The following is a 24,751-nucleotide window of genomic DNA, read 5'->3' on the forward strand; positions in this document are numbered from 1 at the left end:
ATGGTTTCCATCCAGCTTTGTTAATGCTTTCATGGATTAGAGGAAACCATTGGGCTTGTCACTCAGTGTAGAGCCACCTGTTGTGGAAAGGCAGGTAATAAAAGTGATAAGGTGGATGGGAGAAGTTGGAAGACAAGAGGACAGATGCAGAAAGGAAGAAATAGGCAGCACTGCGTTGTGAGTGGATGATGGTCACCACCGCCTATCACCATGATTGTTATGGTAATGAGTGCATATCCCAGACACTGATGGTTTTACAACAATTTTACCCCAAACTAAATAACTCCCTTCTTTGTACCTTTTATATATCTTTAGATTACACTCCCTCTTCAGTCTTTTTTTCCTTCATACTTTCCTCTTCCTTCTGCCTGTGGGTGACTCTACACTGAGTGACAAGCCAAGTGGTTTCCTGTACACCAGGAAACAATTTACTACGCTGGGTGGTAACCATGTAACCAAATTTTTGCACTTGGTGGTTTAGTGAATAATTAAGGAGCTCCACTCGGATTGAGCCGGTGAAGGTTTATATCCAAGGGGTAGTTGGGATGTATTGCTCACGTAACACCACTCAGGGATGAGTGAGGCAGGTCATTCTCATCTGAAATGTCAGGATCAACTTGCCTAGCCCCGGGCTCCTACGCTTCTCATGGGGCAATGTAGGATTGGATTATGACAGGCCGACATAAATAACAATGCTTTTTCCCTGTGCCAAAGGTTCAGTATAGGTGCTTCAGGTTGCATGATAATTTTTTTTTTTTTCCCTCTGTGAATTACTGTTGACTTAATAGTAATAATGAATGTCAATATGGACCACATAGATTGAGAACTTTCTGTAATTATTGTTGAATCACTGAGGTAAACCTCAAGTGAAAGGGACTTTACTATAATTTATTATCAGATTGCTTATCACTTCACTATCACACCATATCCAGATATTACGATGTGACCTTGTTTTCAGTACCAAGGGTCAGGTGTTTTATCATTATTTATGCAAAGGTGGGTAGCAGTATTTGATAAAATGTATTTGGTTGAACACCCAGACTCCCACTGGGATATATACAGTGCATGTGTATGTGTACATAATATATGTAATGTATATATACTGGTTACCATATCTGACGCATGCGTGCACGCATGCACACACCAGTGTGTCTAACCAGCATGGTCGCAAAATTGTGTGAGAGAATCCTGAAAGACAGATGGATAAAATATCTGGGAGAGATGAATATTTTGGCTGAATATCAGTTTGGGTTAAGAAGTGGAAGGTCATGTGTTTCCAACTTGTTGAGCTTTTACTTGAGCGATTGACGTGGTACAGGAGAGAGATGGTTGGGTGGATTGTGTGTACTTAGACTTAGAGAAGGCCTTTGACAAGGTACCTCATAAGAGACTAATGTGGAAACTAGAGTATATAGGAGGATTGAAGGGGAAACTCCTGGAATGGATGAGAGTCTTTTTGAGAGACAGACAAATGAGGACAGTAAAAAAGGACAGGATGTCTGGATGGAGGGAAGTAACAAGTGGAGTCCCTCAAGGCTCGGTGTTGGTGCCAGTAATGTTCCTGATTTACGTAAATGATATGGTAGATGGAGTGAACAGTTATGCAAGTCTGTTTGCTGTTGATGTAAAGATCTTGAGGAAGGTAGAGGTTGAGGAGGATTGTAAAATGCTGCAGGAGGATCTGGATTGAATATATGATTGGAGACGGATGTGGGAAATGAAATTTAATGTAAAGAAATGTAAAATATTGGAAATGGGTAAAAGTACCAGGAGGCCATCACAGAATTATTTGTTGGGTAATTAATTAATCACAAAAATGAGAGAAGAGAAAGATTTGGGAGTGCTGGTCCAAGATAGTTTGTCACTTGAAAGACACATTAACAAGATAGTTAGAGAGACATATAAATTCTTGACTAACATAAGAGTAGCATTTCATTATATGGATGAGGAGATAAAAAAATTGATAGTGGCCATGATCTGTCCCAGGTTAGAATATGCAGTGGTAGTGTGGTCCCCACACAAAAAGAAAGATATAAACAAGATTGAGAGAATACAAAGAACCGCAACCAAGATGGTCCCCAGTCTGGCAGATCTGTCATACAGAGAGAGGCTGGTAAAGCTGGATTTGCCCTCCTTAAAGGAAAGGAGAAAGAGGGGAGACATGATTGCACTGTTCAGGACCATGATAGGAGTAGATAAAATTGACCGAGAAGATCTGTTTATATGGGATAAGAGAGCAACAAGAGGACACGGAATGAAATTGAAGAAGTCAAGTTGCTTGAAGGATATCAAGATATATAGCTTTCCTCATAGAAGTATAGACTTATGGAATAGCCTGAACAAAGAGATCGTCCGGTCTAAAAACTTAAACGAGTTTAAAGTTATTTTTGACTTACGAGAAACAGCGACGTGAACCCACGAGCATAGCACATTTCGTGTATATCACAATTAGGTATATTAGGTAAATACATAGATATTTTGAATGACTTAGACGAAGAGGTGGTGCAGGAGAAAAACATTCATGTGTGTAAAAGTAGACTAGATAAATGTGGATATGGAGACAGGACAACATGAGCATTGCTCAATTCCTGTAAACTACAAATAGGCAAACACACACACACACACACACACACACACACACACACACACACACACACACACACACACACACACACACACACACACACACACACACACACACACACACACACACACGGACAGAATGAAAATTAAACTAGACGTGTATGAATAAAAAACAAGAATGCATGACGAGCACTTCAGGGAAATCAAGGAAGAGCACAAAGAATGGAAGAAACTTGAGGAGGAAGGAAAAATAAATCTAAAGGATAATTTAGAACAGCAGAGAAAGAAAAATCAAGTAAGGTGGGGTTAAGGCACTGAAAGGTAGAGAATCTCTAGTCAGGGATGAAGCAGATAAGAAAGAAGTGTGTACAAATTTCGGGATTGAAAGAAAAGCCTATGTCAGTAAGATCAGAAAGGGAAAGAGAAGAACTGAAATGGGCTAAAGAGATAGTGTCAGTTGTTATGGAGGGTAACAACGAATCTCAAGAGATTGAAGAGGTGTTTAGGCTGGGAAGATTGGAGGAGGGAGGAGCACGGCCACTGAAAGTTAAGTTTCAATCACAGGTCACAGTAAATGAGATCATTAACCACCTACACACCGGGGGTTTTCTGATGTCACACACTTCTCCCTATAGGGGAAATCCGTGACGGAAAAAAATACCCTTACTTCAAACCCTAATATCTGCCAACTTATAACAGCTAGAGAAAAAATTAAAGATACACAAGACTCACAAACTCTTCCTCTTTCAAATGAAAGTATTCCCATGTCTCCAGGTCCCCCCCCCCCCATAAGTAAGGATAAGTTAAAGTTCAAAGGGTGGCGGGAAGACGCTTGCAGCTATACACGTCAACTGGCATTGCTCCGCGCCCAAAATCACGACAACTATACATGTCAGCCGGCGGTTAGAAGTTAACAGGACATGGAAACTAGCCAACAAGGAGGGGTTCAAGAATGTTTAGATAAGGAGAGATGCAAATGAGGAAGAAGGAGCTAGTTAATCTGTGGATTGCAAGCCACATCTCAGGCTGGGAAGCGTTGCGTTGCAAGCCACAGCTCGGGCTGTGCTAACCTTCCAGTGGCCATGCATCACTGTTAACTATTCCATCCCAACGCAAACTTACGCATGCCACTACGCAAAGATGGATTTTTTTTTTTTTTTTGCCAGATTATTCCTTGGATGTTTATCTTCACGTCTGTAATAAACAAAAATTATTAATTATTGTTGTTTTCATTTTTTGCATACCACGGGATGGGATAAAAAAAAGGTAATTCCTCAGTCCGTGCGTTAAGGAAGCTAAGAAAAAAAATGACCAGAAAACGGAGGAAGAGAAGACAAAGTTCTGTTGGAGAGTTATTGATCAGAAATTGAGGAAGGGGTACTGACGGAGAGAAGAAGGGAGAAGGATGGAATAAAAAACAAAGTAAAAAAATTGAAACTAGCACATGCTAATGTAGATGGATCTGTCTCAGCAAGGTTAGAAATCAATAGTTTCTTGAGGGTAAATGAGCCAGATATTATGTGCTTTGTAGAGCCAAAGCTAAGAGAGGATATTGATATCCAAGTGGGAGATGACAAATACAGACTATGGAGAATAGATAGAAATGAAAAAATGGGATGAAGAGTGAAGAACAGCATAAATAAGGAGAGTGTGGAACTGGGAGAAGGTAGGACAGAAGTGATAAACACGAAACTAGAAACCAGAGGGAAAGGCAGGAGAGACATCGCAGTAGCACATGCCACCCCCAAAGACAGGGGAATGGAATGGGACTGAATACCAAATGTCAGCATGGTTAGACACCTACAGAGAGTGGTTGAGAAAATCAGCAATATAATCCTGGTCGGTGACTTTAATTGTAAAATGGCGAACTGGAGGGAGTGGGACTCGGGAGATAGTAAAGATTTGTGGGGCAGTATACTGTTAAATATAGTACTGAATAATGTAATGACCCAATGGGTCAAAGAAGAGACTATTTAGAGGTCATGACACATCAGCAAGGCTAGATTTACTGCTAACCAAAGAACCTGATCTAATTGAATCTCTGAAATATCTGTGTTTGTTTGTTCGTTTGTTCGTTTGTTTGTTTTTGAAGGCTTCAACATGCTTGCATGCATCAGCCTTGGTTACCTAATGGGAGCCGTCCATGCTGCTCGATCACTGGCTGCTTCCCTATTCAGTCCCTTATCTCTGAGGTCATCCTTAATGACCTCATCCCAGGTCCTTTTTGGTCTGCCTCTTGCAACCCTACCCCCAGCATAAACATCTCTCTCTTTCTGCACTCATTTATCATCCTCCATCCTCTCCACATGCTCAAACTATTTCAATCTACCTCTCCTCATCAGAACACCAAAACACTCCAGTCCCATCCTACCCCTCAACTCTAACATCATAAACCAAGCCCTCCCAGGCCTCACACTCCGGGATGCACTGCACATCCACCAAATCATTGTCATTTCGGTACATTTGAGTCTGCAAATATCCTCTTCCTTTACTGCCCAAGTCTCACTATCATACTAAGATCCCTTTGCACAGAGGGAGAGCCCTCTCAGTGTTGAGAGGCAACAGTTCCCTGAACTTCTTACAACCACTTCTCACCCAAGCCACAGAGTTAGCTCCGGCCCCACCACCAGCACAAAACATGTCTCCTGAAGGCATCGTCACACAATACCAGAAGTGGCTAACATGCGAGCACCTTTTATGAGGCAGAACAGCTAGCAGAGTCGAGTGTCCATCACACTCTTGTGTGTTTGCGAGCCGAAATGCCTAACAGTGTCGTCTGCCTTGGTGCCTCGTGGTCATTTGTAAACAAACCACCACGGAGTACCCACTCCTTTTTCCTCAGTTTCTGTAACCGCCTCATGTACTTTAGCAACTCCAGAGCCACAAAGCAGTCTACTAGAGTTTTCCTTGCCTCAGGATCCATATTGAAATCTGATTTCTACTTGTTGTTTGGAGACAAAACAGACAGCCTCCATGGCTGGTCACCTATATTTATTTCATGTTACAAGAAAAAAATAAAAATGATTGAAAACCACAAGAATTAAATTATATCTTCTTAACAATTTTAGTTAAAGTTTCCTTCTGTGAATAACAGAATATTTTCTCACCAGTTTCAAAATTAGTATAGGCTCATTTGAGTTCTAATCCCAGCAACAAGCTGTGAGCGAGAATTGTTATCCATTTCACCTCGCAAGCGATGTCTCGTTCACCGTGAGTCAGTTTGGCTAGCAGGTTGCAAAACTGGCTCGCATGTTAGCCACTTTTGTCCCAGTGTGATGTCGCCTTAAATAACAAAACTCTTCCACACACTCAGGAGACTCACCAGCAAGTTCAATCCTTTCACGCCTGGCAACATCCACATGCTCTCCCCAACACACCGCACACATGAAATTAGCATTATCTCACAATCTACCTCTAATACCACCACATCTCTTATGCACCCCCTTATCACAGATATAGCACAAGATGGAATTACTTCCCATGCCATTGTGGCAAATTGCACATGGTCATTCTCCCTCTTATTTGACAGTACTGCCACCATCCCTAGATACTATCACTTGTTTTATCTGCATTTACGTCTAAGCCTGTGTGCCCCATACCATCTCTCCACTTCCTAAATCTTTCCTCTGCTTCCCTTTCATTCTCTGCAATCAATACCAAATCATCTGCATACAACATCTCCCACAGGAGTCCATTTCTGAAGTCATGTGAAAGGGCTTCAGGTACCATGATAAACAGAAAGGGGCTCAAAATTGACCCTTGGTGCACACCATCATTCACAGAAAACTCAACACTCAAAGCTCCATTCACCCTTACCTAGGTGCGAACACCCACATACATGGCCATAACTATCGTAACTGGCCACTCCTCAATCCCAAGCTGTCTCATTGCCCACTTCACCACCTCTTCAGGGACCCTGTCAAAGACCATCTCCAAGTCAACAAAAATAAAATGCAGTTCCCTTTTCTTTCCAATTTGTTTTTCCTGAGGCTGTCGAACAATGGATATGGCATCAGTGGTCCCTTTGTCTGGCCTAAACCAACTGCATCTCATCATTAATCACACTCTCCAATCATACGTTCTGGAACTCTCTCGATTACCTTCATCGTGTGGTCTAAAAGCTTTGTGCCTCTATAATTTCCTCTTTCCAGGGCTTCACCCTTGCCCTTGTATACATTTACACTCTTCAGCCACTCATCTGGGACAACACTCTCATATACTCTATAATCGTATTTACCAGGTCAGTGACTGACTTCACTCCTATATCTCCTGAGGCTTTCAACATTTCAGCAGGCAACCCAGACACACCTGCTGCCATCCCCACCCGCTCACAGTAGCAGCGTCATTCAAAGGCCAATGAGCAAACACTGGATCTGCAGGCTCCAAACCTTCCCTGTCCAAGTCAAACTCCTCATTCAGCAACCAGCTGCAATGCTTCCTCCATACGTCTTTAATATCCTCACTGTTCACCACTACACCGCTACCCTTCCTTCATCATTCTTCACACACTGCTTACCTATGATATCCCTATTCTCCCTGTTCATCTGATTTGCCATCTTAAATATCATATTCTTCCTTTCCACACGATTTAGGTTAGCAAGTAAAAGTCTTCATGACTCAGACTTCACCCTGTAAACCTCTTTTCTAGCTCTGTGCTAGGGAGCTAAGTAGTCCTCTTTGTTACCACTCTTTTTCCATTCCTGGAAAAGCCTTCTTTTCTCCGTAACTACCACTTCTACACCCTCATCCCACCACCAAGTTACTTTATATCTCGGTGAGCCTCTTGTCCATCCACATACTGAATCAGTATGTCTCAGTATTGCTTTTGAGGGCTCTGCTCATTAACATTTCTTTCAACATCTCCCTGTTCAGCCATCATCATCTCCCTATAGAAGGCATCCCTTACTGCTTGGTTTTTCAGTTTCCATATTTTACTCCTAGGTGCATAGGTCCTCTTTTTCATCACCTGCTCCTTAAGCACCATATCGCATCTAAATAACTTGTGTTCTTATGTAACTACAGTCACTCCTTGTTATATGATGGGGTTATGTCAGGTCATACCTTGACTTATGACGAGTTTGTTGTAAATCGGGAGATTGAAATACATTATAAAAGGGGAGTTACGTCAACTCATCTTCCCAAAGTCACGTACCCAAGACTGAAACAAAAATGACAACCCACCTTAATCACTTCCTGTGTCGGTCAAAGTCCCTTCCCACAAGTCCCTTCCTTACCAGGCATGCCAAACATAGTTTTGCAAGTCACTTTACACAGATCCACAGTACAGTAATTCACCAAAACAAACACTATCACACCAATACAGGCAGCATTACTCACGTACAGTAAATCATTGCAACAACACAATAATCACACTTGCTAAACTTTGCCTGGTGCTACATGATGTATACTGTAGTACGATGCTTGGCTGAGAGGTGACTATAGCAGGGGGGTACATGTGAATGAGTGGAAAAGACAGGGCTTTGAAGGGGTGGGAGGACTGCGCAGCTGAACTAAAACAATGCATTGCATGCCGGGGCCGCCATCTTGCCTGAGACAAGTGACGGTCGCCTTGTGTGCACCTGGCACATCGTACAAAATTTTCTGATGGTAATATTGTTATATTGGGAAATTCATTGTAAATCGGATTTTGGGGTCTAACGTTTTTGTTATTGTTGTAGCGAATTATCGTGTACCATATAACGTGTAGTGACTTTATTCAAACCTCTGGCAGATCACTTATATACAGTACAGTCTGTATATCAGAAACATTATTGGAGCCAAGGCAGAGCCCTGGGGCACTCCACTAGTTACATCTTTCCATTGTGAAACCTTGTCACTTATGACTCTTCTCATCTGCCGTCATACCAGATAATCTTCCATCCCCATTAATAGTTTCCCGTGTGTGTGTGTGTGCGTTGATCAGAATGCAACATTCCATATAGTGGTGCAAGTGTAGGAATAAGCTTGGCACAACATTTCTGTGTACTGTATGCAGTATGGGGTTAGTGGTAAGGAGCAACCTGGAGCTTTGGTGGCTGGTAAGAGACAGTCATGTTAGTCATGTTCTTAACTCCTTGGTTGCATGTAAGCAGTGTGTGATTCACTTTTTTGGTTTGTAGTAGTTTGCAATGATTTACCCCCTACACTTAAAGAATTTTTCATAGAAATTTATGTGTGTGTGTGTGTGTGTGTGTGTGTGTGTGTGTGTTTGTTATTGTGTTTTGTGTTGTGCTGTTTTTTGTTGAATGGTGCTTTGTGTTGTGTTAAGCTTAGTGTGTATGTGTGTGTGTGTGTGTGTGTGTGTGTGTGTGTCAGAATGCAGCATTTCATATAGTGGTGCAATTGTTGGAGTGAGCTAGGCACAACATTTCCTTGTATGTAGAATGGGGATAGTGTTAAGGGGCAACCTGGAGTGTTGGTGGCTGGTAAGAGACAGTCATGTTCTTAACCCCGTGGTTGCATGTAAGCAGTGTGTATTTCACTTCCTTGGTTATATTTTGCAAAGATTTACCACTTACACTTAAAGATATTTTCATAAAAATACTGCACATTAATGAAAATGCGTTAAGCATTTGTCTTCCTCCATACAAGTAGGGCAAACTCTGGTTTCCCATGCATGCTTGGTGATTAAGACACCATGTTTTGCAGCATTAGAACATATTTTGGCCGACCTTGGTGCATTTTTATCTTACCTGATAAAGGCCTAACCAATTTCAGCTTAGTTTATGAGTAAGATTAGAGGGTCAGTTTGATTAGTGACTGAGAAGACTCAACTGCTTCATGACTAAGGATCACCAAATTCCATGCAACCACAACCTATTATTCTATTTGTGGGATGATGTAGTTCTGTTAAATGAAAGCCTAGTATTCTAGTTTTGGGGTGGTGTAGTTCTGTTAAATGAAAGCCCAGTATTCTAGTTGTGGGGTGGTGTAGTTCTGTTAAATGAAAGCATAGTATTCTAGGTGAGGGGTGGTGTAGTTGTTAAATGAAAGCATAGTATTCTTGTTGTGGGGTGGTGTAGTTGTGTTAAATGAAAGCATAGTACCGTATTTGCTGGTATATAAGGCCGACCTGTGTAAAAGACTGCTCCCAACATTTCCATACAAAATATGGGTTTAGAGATATTCTGTGCATAAGACGAGCCCCAACTCTTTAGACACTGGGAGCTTGCTGCCTCAGTAACCCCAGTCCTTTATCACTCTTCTCGCTGACGAGTGAAGTGATTCTGTTAACAGGTTGCTAAGGAACACAGCCTTTGGTTAGGTTTTACTTTAGACCAGTTTCTTCTATGGATTTTACAGGCTATCTAAGCTGCATGTGCCACCTCCAATATCAAAATGGGTTATAATTTTATATTCGAGTATAAACTCATACCGTATTAAAAACTTAAAATACTGTTACTGTGGATTTTATAAAATAGGTTAAATGGAAAGTTACATTTCATTAATCATCACATCAACTGTCAGTGATTAAAAACTTTCAAAATCAGTATCATCCACATCTGACATCATCAGTTCGTAAACTTCATTCTGCGTTAAAGTTTGCAGTTCTTTGTCGTAAGAATCATACTCTGAATTCAAAGGTGAAGCTTCGGCATTGGCTTCTTCTTCCTCATCCGCCCACAAAATATCATCTTTTATGCCATCTGCTGAACTGGATATTCCACATTTCTTGAAGGGAGTTGATGACTGTTTCCACAGACATATCATTCCATGCCTTGATAAAAAAATCGCAGCTCATCCAGACGTGAAGCATGCATATTTCGACTACTTGTATACAACTTTTCACCACAGATCGCTCACTCGTTCCATTGCTCACGGATGCAGGCTTTGGATGGTTTATTTAGAAAGACATCAAGTGGTTGAAAGATTGAAGTTAATCCACCAGGAATAACATCAGTGTCACTGTTGTTTTCACTGGTGGTAATGAGCCCTGCTTCAGATCTGGCAACCCTGCACTTGGTGGTAATTTGTAAACAACCCAGCCAGGCGCCACCGAGACACACGATGGTGTTCATGTGGTGGGCTTAAGTTACTCATCTTTCCGGTCTTCGTGGCTATATCCATGGAGATATATTTTTTTTTTTATAAAAGTTTGCCTTCATATGGAAAAGAAATTGTGTGATGATGATGACAGTAATTTCAACAGTTTTTGACTATGTACTATATTGAGGGAAACAACGGTCAAGGTGAGTGTTTAACTATGTCCCCTATCACGCCTATGGATTCCATGACCACAGGATATAGAGGTTAGGATTTTATACCCGGTGTTTAGGGTGGCCCCCAATTTTGGGTGTTTTTTTTTTATGCGGTTCAAAAGTCGCCCTATACATCGGCAAATACGGTATTATAGGTGTGGGGTGGTGTAGTTCTGTTTAATGAAAGCATAGTATTCTAGTTGTGGGGTGGTGTAGTTTTGTTAAATGAAAGCATAGTATTCTAGTTACGGGGTGGTCAAGTTCTGTTAAAGGAAAGCACACAAACTGTTACCCCTTGGACCCAGCTGAGGGGGGGGGAGCTTCCTACATTCCATTGGATTCACACTCTGGTGAACCTAAGGCACAGCAAATAACTCATCTCTTCTGTTCATTTATCAGTAGATGTCCTTACTTCACATTTTTTATAGTCTCATTATTGTTCATTTTTACAGTTCACAGGCATCATCATGTATAACTGTTGATTATTTTCAGGTATTTTCATGAATAATATAGTTTGTTTCTTTTGTTTGATGGCAGGTAGAGGCATATGGGGGCCAAGCTGAGTCTGGGTCTCTGTACTGCAGTGGTGGGAAGAAGCGCCAGAACATTACCCACCTCCTGGACTGGTGGGGGCCTGGCCATCATAGTAGGGGCCAGGGGTCTCGCGGGACCACCAGGGTGCGACGCTACTCCTCACATACACCAAAGTACACCAAGGAACACTACCTGCAGGCTAAGTGAGTTGTGGGGGAGAGACATGAGGATGATATAAAAGGGAAAAATGAGGGAAAAATGTGAGGAGCAGATAGAAAGGGAGGGAACATCATGATGTGATGCAACAAAACATATTTATCATTCCCACACTGTGTGGGGATCTAGCACCCCCTTGTGGTAGACTGTCTCACCAGGGTTGGACCAGGGTCTTTCCTAGTACGAGGAACAGGAAAATAAGAGATGGTTTGGCTCCAGATTGGATGTTGCAGCTGCTCCACTCATGGTGCGCAGTCCCACCACCTGTAGACTCCTTGTCAGTGCCACAAAAAGAGGTGGAAGCAGTACAATGCTTCCTTGGTTATAGTGGTTTTCATTATCACTGTCAGATGAAACTCTGTACTCCTGGTCTTATAGGACATTTCTCTGCTAAAAAACATTATCATGCACCTGTGCTATTTCCTGCCAACAATGGTGATGCTGTGTCCGTGTGTCTGATGACTTTGAGGGATTCAGAGATGAGGCCGTACTCAAGGAGTTAATCCCAGGTGGTGGAGGCCACTGACTCTCCACTCCCTATCTTCGGAACCTTTACCTCAAGCCCATCTTGTGTTTCTTCTTTACAGTATTGTGCCCTTTTCATTATTATTATTATTTTTTTTTACTATTATTATTATTTTTAAAACCTAGCTGTGCCTGTATGTGTTTGTGGTATTTAACAATATGCATACATTTAGTGGGTCTAAATTATCATTAGAGAAGTTTCGGGTTTGCACGTGGGGTGTCTGGTACCAGTGAGGATAAATCCATAAGTTCTGTGTTTTTGTTATTGTACAATTCTTTTATCATGCACCATGTTCAGTACCAGTGCATGATAACCAAGGGATCAGTGTATATTGGTGAAAGAGAAAGGAGAGTGTATGGAGTGAGTGAGTGAGATGTATGAGAGTATAAAGTAGTCTTATGGCAGGTCTGCCATGGCCTTCCCTTGTCTGGATGTTCCCAGGAGGGAGCAGGACATCAGAGGATGATGTGAAGTTCCAGTGATGATGGTATATGGTACTGTATAGCTGCCTGCTTGTGGTGAACAGTGAGGATATAGTTAATCCTTTTACAGTGGAGAGTCCCTTTAATATGAATAAAATCATTTATCTAAGGTGACTACATTGGAATTTTGATTTTATGGATTGAGTGTATGATTTAAAAAATTACTGATTCTTGTAAATGAATGTAGAATATTTAACCCCTAACCGCCGGGTAGTGGCTGTTCAAGCAAGTGTCTTCCCACCACCACTTGAACTGGCCGCCATTTCATCTCAGCACCAAAGGGTAGGGAGGGAGTCCTTCCATAGCACACAGGTGAGAATCAGTCTGTTCCAAGTGTTTCCCAGGTGTACAATGATGTCTTCAGGTTCCTATTTGTCTGATTCTGTCCGCGTTGCCTGTTGCCAATTGCATCATCCACCCCTGCCAAGCCTCTTTCCAAGGATACTAGAAAAAAGCTCATTGATAGTGCCATAAGGCATGCCTTGGAAGCAACAGTGTCTGTAGTCTGATTGACCTGTGCAGCTGAGATTTATGTGGCAAGTAGGGTGTGTTTGATAGGCAGCTGCTGATTGGCTGCTGATGGTGTCATTGAAGTAAATGCAGGCATGTACTGTATTGTTGTGCAACATGCAGACATAGCTGTACATGGTGGGTGGATATTATAGCGCAACATGCGTACGTAGGTGTACACCATGCGTAGATGTAGTGCAACATGTGGACGTGGATGTACACCATGGGTGGATAAATTATTTCAAACTTCACTCATCATTTTACGAAACTTTATAATTAACTTTAATTTTCTTTGATAACAGTAAACTTTTAAAGTTTATTTTGACCTCTTCAGCTTCAGAAATGATTCCATATTTAATCTGGCAGCTTGTATTGAAGGTAGTTTAGAAATATAAACATATACATATTAAAATAAGCAGAGGTGTAGATTTAAATTACTAGCGACCAATCAGCAGCCACATATCACACACACCCTACTCGGCCCATGCATCTCAGCTGCACAGGTCAATCAAATAGACTATAGTTTATCTGGTAGTGGAGAAGTTATCACATTGAAAGCAAAGCCATAGTCAGCACTGTGGGCAGATGCATGAACACGTCCTGCTCTTGCGCTGAAAATTAATTCTCTTCCTCATGTCATTACTTAATCAGGGCAGTGACCTACAGATCTGGGGATACTTTCATTTGCAAGAGGAAGAGTTGGTGAATAATGTGGTCTTTAATTTGTTTCCCTGTGTGCCGTGCTTTCCGAGAAATTAAGATTTGAAAACAAGAAATTTGTGGGAAATTGCCTGTAGTGAGATGACGACTGCATTAAAAATAGCCGGGCATTTGGGGGTTAAACTAATTAAAATTGTTATCAGTTGAATCTTGTGGTGTTTGTTTACAAAGTTAGGCTGCCTATGAACCTGACATTAGCAGCACTGCTTGGTGGGTAATGCTTCCCGGAGGTCACACTGGGTCAATGGACTAAACCCAGTGGGTTAAGAAACTCCTCTGGGGTTACTCTGCTACCAAAAACAGGCTTCTCCATTAGTTTGAGCATTTAAAATTTGGACTCCCCCCCCCCCCATAGCCACAGGGTTCACCATCATTCTTACTTCAAGAAAGACAGTTACTTAAACAAGTAACGTGAAAGTGGAAATTTCTGTCTGTCTGTCTATCTATCTATCTATCTATCTATCTGTCTGTCTTTTGCCAGATGCATTAATCCTGTAAGGGGTGGCCACAAACAAATTGTTTCCATGTTGTCCTGTCCCCCTCCATTTCATTGCCCTCCCCCCCTAGCTCACACTCTCCTCTCTCATAAACCTCTCCACTTCATACCTCCATCTCATCGTCGGCCTCCCCCTGCATCTCTCTCTCATACACTCTCCTCATTAGTCTCGCTCCATCCTCTCCACATGTCCAAACCACCTCAGTGTATTTCTCTTAATGCTTTCTATCACATCCACATCCTCACCACAATGCTTCTTCTTTTCCTCACTTGTCAGTCTCTCTCCATGTAACTCCATGTGCTTCTCTCAAATAACTCATTTCCACCACTCTCACTTTTGATTTGTGCCCGTCCAACAAAATCCAAGCTTCACTTCCACACGTTAAGAGTTGGTATCACAACACTATCATGCAGCAACTTTTTTACTTCCATGCTCACTTCCTGTTTGTTATCACTGCTTTCAAAGAACCAGCTACCTTTCTTCCTTTTTGTATCCTCTCAGTCACTTCATCCTCCAAACTTCCATCCTTACTCATCACACTACCCAGGTATTTAAATGCACTCACATTTTCCATTTCCTCATCATCCAACCTCACTGTACATTCAGTGACTTCATTTCTCTCGAAGACCATAAGTTAACTCTTCCCTACATTCACCTTTAGATTCCGTTTCATACACAGTCTCCCAAACTCATTCACCAAGCTTTGCAGTTCCCCTTTGTCTTCATTTAACAATACAGTATCATATGCAAACAATAATTCAGGAAGTTTCCAAATGCTGCCCTGTCTTACTAGAGCCACTTCAACATCCACTGCTGTACCTTGTATCTCTTTTATACCTCCATCCCTATGCAGATTGAACAGCTACGGAGACATGACACATCCCGGTTTCAATCCAACATTCAGACAGAAAAATTCTCTTAGTTCACTATCCACGCACTTCAGCCTTAGCACCCTCATACATATTCTTCACGGCACTCCACAACTTCCCATATTCTTAGTATTATCCACATTCCTTGTCCATCCACTCTGTCATATGCTTTTCTAAATCCGTGAAGGCTGTGTAAAACTTCTTTCCTTTCTCTAGGATCTTTTCTGATAAAGACCAGAGGATGAATATCTGATCTTCACAACCTTTTCCCTTCGTAAAACCTCCCTTTTCTTCTCCAACTAACTTCTCTGTTATTTCCCTAACTCTGTCAATAAGTAGCCTGCCATATACTTTGCCTATTACATTAAGAAGACTAATGCCCCTGTGATTACCACACACACTTGTTTCCTCTTTTCCTTTGTACTGGGGAATAATTATATCTGACTTCTAATCCTCTGGGACCCTACCTTCCTCCCAGGCCAATTTGCACATCTCCCAAACCCATTCTGCTACTATCTTTCCCCCATGCTTCATCATTTCACCATGCACTCCATCAATTCCTGGGGCTTTCCCCATTTTGACACTCTTCATTGCTTCCACTACTTCCATCCTACTGATCTCTTCCTCCCTTCTCGCCACCCTCCTTCTGCCAGCCATACCCCAGCCACTTATACAGTACTTGTATTACTGTCATTCTCTATGTTTAACAGTTCCTTAACCCCTACACGCCGGGGGTTTTCCGATGTCGCACACCCCTCCCTACAGGGGATTTCAGTGATTTTGGATAAACTACCCTTACTTCAAACCCTGATATCTGCCAAAGTATAACATCGAAAAAATTAAAAATACATAAGACTCACCAACTCTTCCTCTTTCAAATGAAAGTATCCCCACGTCTCCAGGTGGTCCTGTCAATGAGTAAGGATAAGTTAAAGTTCAAATGGTGGCGGGAAGATACTTACGGCTATACACGTCAGCCGGCACGTAGGAGTTAAAATGTTCTCTCCATCTGCTCACTTTTTTCCTCCCTTCTCCACTATCAATTTGTTATTTTTATCTTTCTCTCCTACTAACTTCCTTATCACCCTGTCTAACTCTCTTTACCTCCTTCCAGAATATTTTCATACATTCCCTCCACTTTACACTCAGATTCCTTCCAAATTCCTCATCCACGCTTTTTACACTCTCCCCCTAATCTTTGCACCTGTCTCTTCCACTCTGCATATAACTGTCTCTTCTGTCTCTCAGCTTCTTCCATGCCTCTGCTTCCCATCCACTTACTGTATGCTTTCTTTTGCACCGCAGCATGTCTCACCTCTTCATTCCAACCTGCTGTACCTTTCACCCCCTTTCGTCTTCTTTGCACTCCACGCAGCACCTCACATGCTGCACAGATTTCTTCTGAATATCTTGCTCACACCTTCCACCTCCCCCATGTGCTTCAGATTGTATTTACCCAGTCACTCCTCCACTTCTCTCTTATATTCTGCCATTTTTTCCATCCTCTTGCAAACTTTCCACCTTCCTTGTATGGACTACTTCCTCCTGTCGATCCCTTCTTCTGTTCCTCCATTGCACTTGAACCTGACTTTCACCAACACCAAGTGGAAATTTTCACGACTTGTAAAAAAGAAGTAGGTGAGGTGATTAGTCAACTGAAAATGGCACATCAGTAACAAAGTGGTGGTGTCCAAATACAAGAGTTCAGTCTTTGTTTATGCAAACAACATGATGTATTCTGCAGTATTTGATAATTATTGCTCAGAACAGTACTGCAATTATTTTGCATTAGTTAATATCAGATCTTCTTCAGCAATGTATTGTTGTGCTGTGTATGTTGTTGATGATGTTGATCATCCCCAGTCTGGTTGATTGGACCCATCAACTGCAGGCAAGTAACAGCTCCTGCAGGGATGTCCTGCACAATGAACTGATGTTCCTTTGCGGGTGAGTGCCTCACCACAGCAAGGCGTGGGGGAAGAGAAGCATTTACTGTGTTCTTGAGGAAAGAGTAATACAGTAAGACCTCACTGCAATGGACTAATTGGGGCCCAAGCTATTCCAAAAGAGCAAAATTCTGATAAAAGTGACATCCCAACTTCCCCCTGCCAACCCGGAATTTTTCCGGTATATCAGACATTAGTCCAGATCACGGCAACGGTTTTTAAACTGTCTTCATTACAATCAGTACTGTACTGTATTATACCTTCACTACAATAATCAAATGGTATAATGTATACAATATACTGTACCACACTGATAGACATGTTTTTCAGTTTACCTTATTGTGGTGAACCTGGCTGACGTGGCCAGGCAGTCGGGACTGCTACTGGCTTTATCAGAATTTTTCCAATATACAGTATAGGAATTTGGTCGGGTGGCTCCTCGATTCCAATAAAAGTGAGTTCCAGTCTATTGAAGTCTGTTATATCGAGGTTTTACTGTAATAGTGGCCAAAGTGGCTTGTGGTGTGGGAGCCTAATGCAACAAGGGAGTAGCGATCTGGCAATAGAAAAAATGAGCCGAGTGTGTCTGTAATGTGGATAGGTTTTTTGTTGAAAAGTGGTAAATACTAAATAGGTTAATGATGAGGGAGCAGTATTATTCAAACTTTTTGCACTTAATGCTGAGAGTGTGAACGGGGTTTAGTGACTAACATTTGTTGTGAGCTGATGGACTCTGCATTAGAAAATTTGGCTTTCGCAGTATGTGACAAGTTGACATGTTGGTGTACGAAGTTCGGTAGGGTCTGTCTATCTGTCTATCTATTGCCAGACGCCTCAATCCCGTTTGGGTTGGCCACAAACAAATCGCCTCCATGTTACCCTGTCCCCTGCCATTTCACTGCCCTGCTCCCAACTCACACCCCCCTCTCTCATATACCTCTCCACCCCATCCCTCCATTTCATCCTCGGCCTCCCCCTCCCTCTTCCCCCCTCCACCTCACTCACATACACTCTCTTCGTCAGTCTTTCACCCTCCATCCTCTCCACATGGCCAAACCACCTCAGTGTGTTCCTCATAATGCTTCCTATCACATCCACATCCACACCACAACGCTCCTTTACATCCTCATTCGTCAGCCTCTCTCTCCATGTTACTCCACAGGCTCCTCTTAAATAACTCATTTCCACTGCTCTCACTCTTGACTTGTGTCCTTCCAACAACGTCCAAGCTTCACTTCCATACGTTAGAGTTGGTATCACAATACTGTCATGTAGTAACTTTTTCACTTCCATGCTCATTTCCCTGTTTGTTATCACTGCTTTCAAGGAACCAGCAGCCTTTCTTCCCTGCTGTACCCTTTCAAGCGCTTCACCCTCCAAAACTCCATCCTTACTCATCACACTACCCAAGTACTTAAAGGTACTCACATTTTCCAGTTCCTCACCATCCAACCTTGCTGTACATTCACTGACTTCACCTCTCTCAAAGACCATCACTTTACTCTTCCCTACATTCACCTTTAGATTCCGTTTCTTACACACTCTCCCAAACTCATCCACCAAGCCTTGCAGCTCCCCTTCGTCTTCACTCAGCAACACAGTATCATCTGCAAACAGTACAGGGAGTTTCCAAACACTATCCTCTCTCACCAGGGCCACTCCAACATCCACTACCCTACCTTGTACCTCTTTTATTACCCCATCCATGTACAGATTGAACAACCATGGAGACATGACACATCCCCGTTCAACCCAACCTTGGAAGAGAAAAATTCACTTAGTTCACCATTCACACGCACTGTAGGGTAATTACTGTATTCGCAGCCGTATAATGTGAACCCATGATTTTACAAGGGATATTTAGGGCAAAAATAATATTTTTAAGTTACTGATTATTCATATGCAACATCCACCTGTAAATTGAGGAAAAATAATATTGCATTAAACTATTACAGTAATCACTCTAATATCCGGATGCCCAATATCCGAACATCCCCACTATCTGGACATAAGAATGTTTCATACTGTACTTTTTTCCATACTATACTTACCTCATTTCACTCTTTAATGTCCTTTATTGGTGTGAATAGGGTGTTAGGAGCTAGGCATGTGCAGTAGGAAGGAGTTTTTCTGAGTTAGGCTAGGTTAGGGTCCATAAGTACCAGTCCAGGAGCCAGTCACCAGAATGTTTATTATTGTATGAACCTACTTCTAAACCCTCATTTTGTTTCTTTTGCATTTATTTCGGTCGTTTATGTGCCTTATTGGTGTGATTTGGGTCATAAATAGGTGCTACGCATGTCCAGAGGGAGTTGTATAGGTGTTTCTCTGAGTTAGGATCCATAAGTACAAGTCCATAAGGTGGGGCCCAATATCCGGACAGAACCAATATCCGGACCTACCTATGGCTCTATTACTTGGGATATTGGAGTGATTACTGTATATTGAAAGTACACTGTACATAAATGTATATTCAATGTCGCCTTGTTTGCTAATGAGTGATCAACTTTTTTATATATATATATATATATAATAAATAATCTACCGATGTGTTTAGTGTAGTGAAATCGCTCCATGCGTTTGTACATCTCACTCACAGAATGCTCAGCTTACTGTTTGTTTATGCTGTATTAATAATAATGCACACACATCTAAGTCTGCATTATTGAATAATTGGTAAGGCCATTAAGTGATTTGCTTCTGACTTCATTATTTTCACCATTTTCATGAACATGTTTTGTGGGTACCAGTCACCTGAGCCTGTAGGCCTGTCCCAAATCATGACCTTTGTGGTGTGTAGGGTAATTTTTGAAGCAAATTTATTTGGGAAAAGTGTGCATTATATGGCAGGAAATATGGTATATGATTTAAGTTCTTATGAAGTATGTTTTCACTTGAATTTATACTGCTTGATTGACATGCTCATTATGGAGGATTACTGCACTCATGTTTACCGAAGAAGATGTGTGCTGTCACTCTATGATGATGATGATGATGATGATGATGTCCTATGTTTGCTTTTCTTGTTGATGACTAATGATAATTTCATGCTTGGACCTAATTTGTGCAGTTAGTATTTTGTGACTAAATGTGCTGGAAGTAATTCTCGGTGAAATATGTGTGATGATGGGCGGTGATCATTCACAGGTTAGTTGGTTAGAAGTTTTTGCCAGTTTGGTACTGGGGGCATTCAGGGTGAGGCTTAGTGGCAATCCTAGGTGGTTAAAATTATGGGGGGTCTGGGGGGGCAAAACCTTTAGGCTAGGTTAGGTTAGAATGCACTGACGAGAGAGTGGTGAGGTCCTGTGTAATTATACTGCCGTGGGCACCTGTGGCAGACATTGTTAGCAACCAATTTTTATATATTTTTTAAATGAAAAATATGTGGGTCCCAGAACCTAACTTAACCTATTTGACATAAGTACAATATGCTGTATATGGATGGGGTGATGAGAGAAGTAAAAACACGGGTAATGGAGAGAGAGATGGTGTTGCTAAGTAATGATGATGGATGGAATATCTCAAATTTGTTGTATGCCAAGGATGCGTTGCTGCTTGCAAATACTGGACAAGAACTTGGTAGACTAGTGCAGAGTTTTGTTGATGTCTGTGAGCGTCGTGCCTTGAGAGTAAATGTAGGAAAGAGTAAAGTGATGGCCATTGAGAGAGAGGGTGACTCCCAGTGTGATGTTACAGTGAATGGAGAGAGACTGGAATTGGTGAGAGTTTAAATACCTGGGTACATTGATAGAAAAGAGAGGTAACTGTGCAAAAGAAGTGGACAGTAGAGTGACACAAGGAAGGAAAGTAGCTGGTGCTATGAAGGTCTTGATAAAGAGCAAAGGCTTGAGTGTTGCTACTGCACGAGGCTTACATGAAGGAGTGTTAGTACAGTACCAGCTTTAACATATGGATGTGGGACAATGGTGTGGCATGAAAATGAAAAGTCAAGAGTGAGAGCAGTGGAAATGGGACTGCAGAGGAATGTATGTGGAGTACAGAGAGTGGATAGGATACGAAATAATGTGATTCACGAAAGATGCGGAATGAGGAAGTCTGTGGACACTGGAGTTGAAGAGAGTGTACCGAGATGGTATGGTGATGTGGAGAGAATGGATAACAGTAGAGTGATGAAAAAGGTTTATCTGAACGAATTTGAAGTTGGGAGGAGGCAAGGTAGGCCAATGAGAAGATGGAAGGATATGGTGAATGAGTGTGTGAGGAAGAGAGGTATGGTAGTTGATGAGGCTGTGGGACTGACAGTTGAATGAGCTGGCTGGATGAATTTTGTAAGAAGAAATGCATGATCAGGGATTTGGCACCCCCTTTTAAGGTGACAGCATTCGGATTGACTCTAGCAGATACTTTTATGTGAAGCTACAGAATTTGGTGTAAGTTTTTGGTGTATCAGATAGACCCAGGATTCAGGGGGTTTGAGTAATGAGTGAAAGGAAGTGTGGCCCATTGAACCAGGGAAACTTAGGCTGTCTGGACATTGGTACTTCTCGCCCTGCCTGAGGGTAGGAAAGGAGGTCCAGATGATGATGGTGATGATGATTGATGATGACGGTGATCCTTTGGTTATCGTGCTTTAATTGATACTGAACCTAGTGCATGGTAACAAGTGCACAGGACCTATGGGAATTATCTTTATTGGTAATAGGCACCTCCCTCTTAAACCCAAATTTTCCCTTTACAACAGTTTATACCCACGAGGTACATGCTGTTATGGTAAGTATTAAAAAACGCACATTAGTATAGTTAATAGAAAGTGATGAAAATGGTACATTAAGGAAGAAACACACACCATCATTGTCAGCAGAAACCAGCTCAGGTGCGTGGTAACTGTTTTTAGCCGAAAAATGTGCGGTAACGAGAGGAGTGCAGACTTTCATCTCGAAGTGATAATGAAAACAGCTATAACCCAGGTATCGCTGTATATGTCATGTATTAGCATGAACTTGATTCAGCTTAAGATTCTGCATAACATGTACAGAAACTGTACTGTATCTGATTTCCAGATGGTTGCTGTCGTTTACAATCTGTGCATTGTGCTTTTGTCGCTTGCTGCTAGGGTTCCATGATTCAAGCCTACTCACATGACCCATGTCCTGTACCTGCCTGCCTCAGCCTTGTTCTTGTCTTGATTATTGTGTTTAGAAACTTTTTTTTTATTTTTTATTTTTCCCAGAATTCTTACCATATAGTTCACTAGTTACAGTGCCTAAGCACCCAGAAAGTGCTCCTTCTAGGGCAAAAGTGCTTAGAATGCAAGAAAAACATTCACTCCTGAGGTAAAAATATTGGACAAAGTATTGCATGGTTTGGGAGCTTAATACAGTACAAATGAGAGGAGGGTCACATTCGTACATCAGAAAATTGGGTTGTCAGGGTTTACTGTGTAGATAGGCCCATTGTTTGGAAAATGATAAACACTTTAAAGAGGTTAATGATTGAGGGAGCAGTAAAATTCAAGAGTTATCACATTTGTAGTGGAATGAGTGTGAAAAAGTTACTATGAATGATTTTTTAATTTTAATGAGCTGATGGGCAGGGAGTTAAGAAATATTTAGTTCTTATGATGTGTGGCAAGTTTGTGTTGACATAAGAAGTTAGTTAAGATAATTATGCGAGTTAGGTTCTTGCAAATTACAGTATAGTTGACATGTTAAGGTTACTGCACTCATGTTTACCATAGAAGTTGCATGCAGTCTCAAGAGTTTGGAGTTTGTGGACATGGTTGCAATTCCAGTGACATTTCTTGTGGATTTTATGCTTCCATTACGGTAGATATGCATTATTATAGATCAAATGTTAATTTTGTATGTGTATGTTAGATATAATTAACCTTTATTCTCGTGGAAAATTGCTGTACGTAGCATTATAGATGTACGCTGGTGGTGGTCAAACACAGAATCCCTGTTTTCCCATATGTTGTGTACTTCATTATATGAGCACTCACTTAACGAGTAGATTTCCATAAATATAAGTATTTGTAACATTGGGACCCCACTGCACTGTATTTTCGATTCTAGGCTATAGAGATAAGGATAGTATTTTTGATTCTCCAAAGAAGTCAGTTTTAGGAAAAGGCTGTGGTCCCAAGCCATATTGTAGAATTGGTATTTTACTGTAATAAAGTACAGTAGTTCTTACTTATCTGCCAAACTGTTAATTGTGACAGCTTTTTTTTATTTTTTTATTTTTTTTATTTTTTTTTTTATAGTAAAGTACAGGGATATTACCAAGTAAACTGCAAAGTTGGCAATTTATAGCTAAAGGGTTAATAACTTATGAGAATTCAACATTGACTGAGAGGATGTACAGGGTATGTGTGATTTGGAGTGGGTGATCAATGGTCAGGTGATGTAATGGGGTGGAGAGGTAAATGAGAGAGGCTGGTGTGAATTGAAGAAAGGACAAACTGATAGCGAAGGACAGAGTGGCTTGGGGTCAATTTGAAACCACTCTCTGGGACTAATGTTTCTGATTGTAAATACGGTAAGACCTCACTATAACGGACTTATTGGGGCCCAAACCATTCTGAAAAATGCGAAATTCCAATAAAAACGACATCCAGACTTCCTCCTGCTAATCCGGACTTTTTCCGATATCAGACATTAGTCCAGATCACATGAACGGTTTTTAAACTGTTTTGACTACCATTGCAGTACTCTACTGTGTTAAAATTTCACTACTTTAATCAAATGGTATAGTATATACAGTATAATAATACTGTACTGTACGCTGATCAACATGTCTTTTATTTACTTTGTTGTGGTGAACATAGCTGATGTGGTCAGGCGGTCCAGACTGCTTCTGGCTTTATTGGACTTTTTTTGTTATATAGGAATTTAGTCCGGTAGCTCCTCAAGTCTGATAAAAGCGAATTCCAGTCTATTGAAGTCCGTTATATTGAGGTTTTACTGTACTGTAGATAGACATTCCCATGACTATGGTGGTGGTGATGATGATACTCATTTCAGCTGCCAGTTTGTGGTGAGCGAAGATGGTGACTACGGTGTGTACAGTGGGAACCAAGACCTGCTGGTGGAGTGGGGTTTGGTGGAGGAGGTGCGGCTCCATGTGGCATCCGCACCAGCTTGTCCTATCTGTCTCCACCCGCCCACTGCAGCCAAGGTACTACTGTATCCTATGTAGTGTGCAGATTTTAACTTTAATAGAGATCCCTAACTCCTTTCAGCTCAGTTGATGGCCAGGTGTTTTGAGTAACCAAGGAGATTCATTCCTACCTCATAACTCAGATTTAACAAATTTGGTACAACCGTGACTTAATTTTCAAGTTGTGCAAGTGGCCCATTTCTGTACACACAAGCCAACCGTGCACTAACCAAAAACAAATGAACCACAGTAAGTCACCATTACCCCATATATTGTATTAACCTGTAAACTTCAACTGATGTTCTGAGCCACACTGAGGGGAACTTCAGCTGATGTTCTGAGCCACACCGAGGGAAACTTCAGCTGATGTTCTGAGCCACGCCGAGGGGAACTGCGACTGATGTTCTGAGCCACACTGAGGGGAACTTCAGCTGATGTTCTGAGCCACACCTAGGGGAACTTCAGCTGATGTTCTGAGCCACACCGAGGGGAACTTCAGCTGATGTTCTGAGCCACACTGAGGGGAACTTCAGCTGATGTTCTGAGCC

The 24,751-nt window shown here is 41.6% G+C and overlaps 1 protein-coding gene across 1 annotated transcript in view; it reads left to right on the plus strand.

The window, feature by feature from the left end:
• LOC145394826 (E3 ubiquitin-protein ligase RNF10) overlaps positions 1-24,751 on the plus strand; it is a gene marked incomplete at its 5' end in the record, with an annotated part of 50,059 nt that overhangs the window by 10,030 nt on the left and 15,278 nt on the right. Inside the window, 2 exons of the mRNA XM_080268625.1 lie at positions 11,319-11,518; positions 24,068-24,221. Of these exons, the coding sequence (XP_080124751.1) occupies positions 11,319-11,518; positions 24,068-24,221 (354 nt within the window). The remainder of the gene's footprint in view (positions 1-11,318; positions 11,519-24,067; positions 24,222-24,751) is intronic.

This window comes from Coenobita brevimanus, chromosome 28 (assembly GCF_032717465.1).
Source record: "Coenobita brevimanus isolate Jiangsu-jjx chromosome 28, ASM3271746v2, whole genome shotgun sequence".
Taxonomy (NCBI): Eukaryota; Metazoa; Arthropoda; class Malacostraca; order Decapoda; family Coenobitidae; genus Coenobita; species Coenobita brevimanus.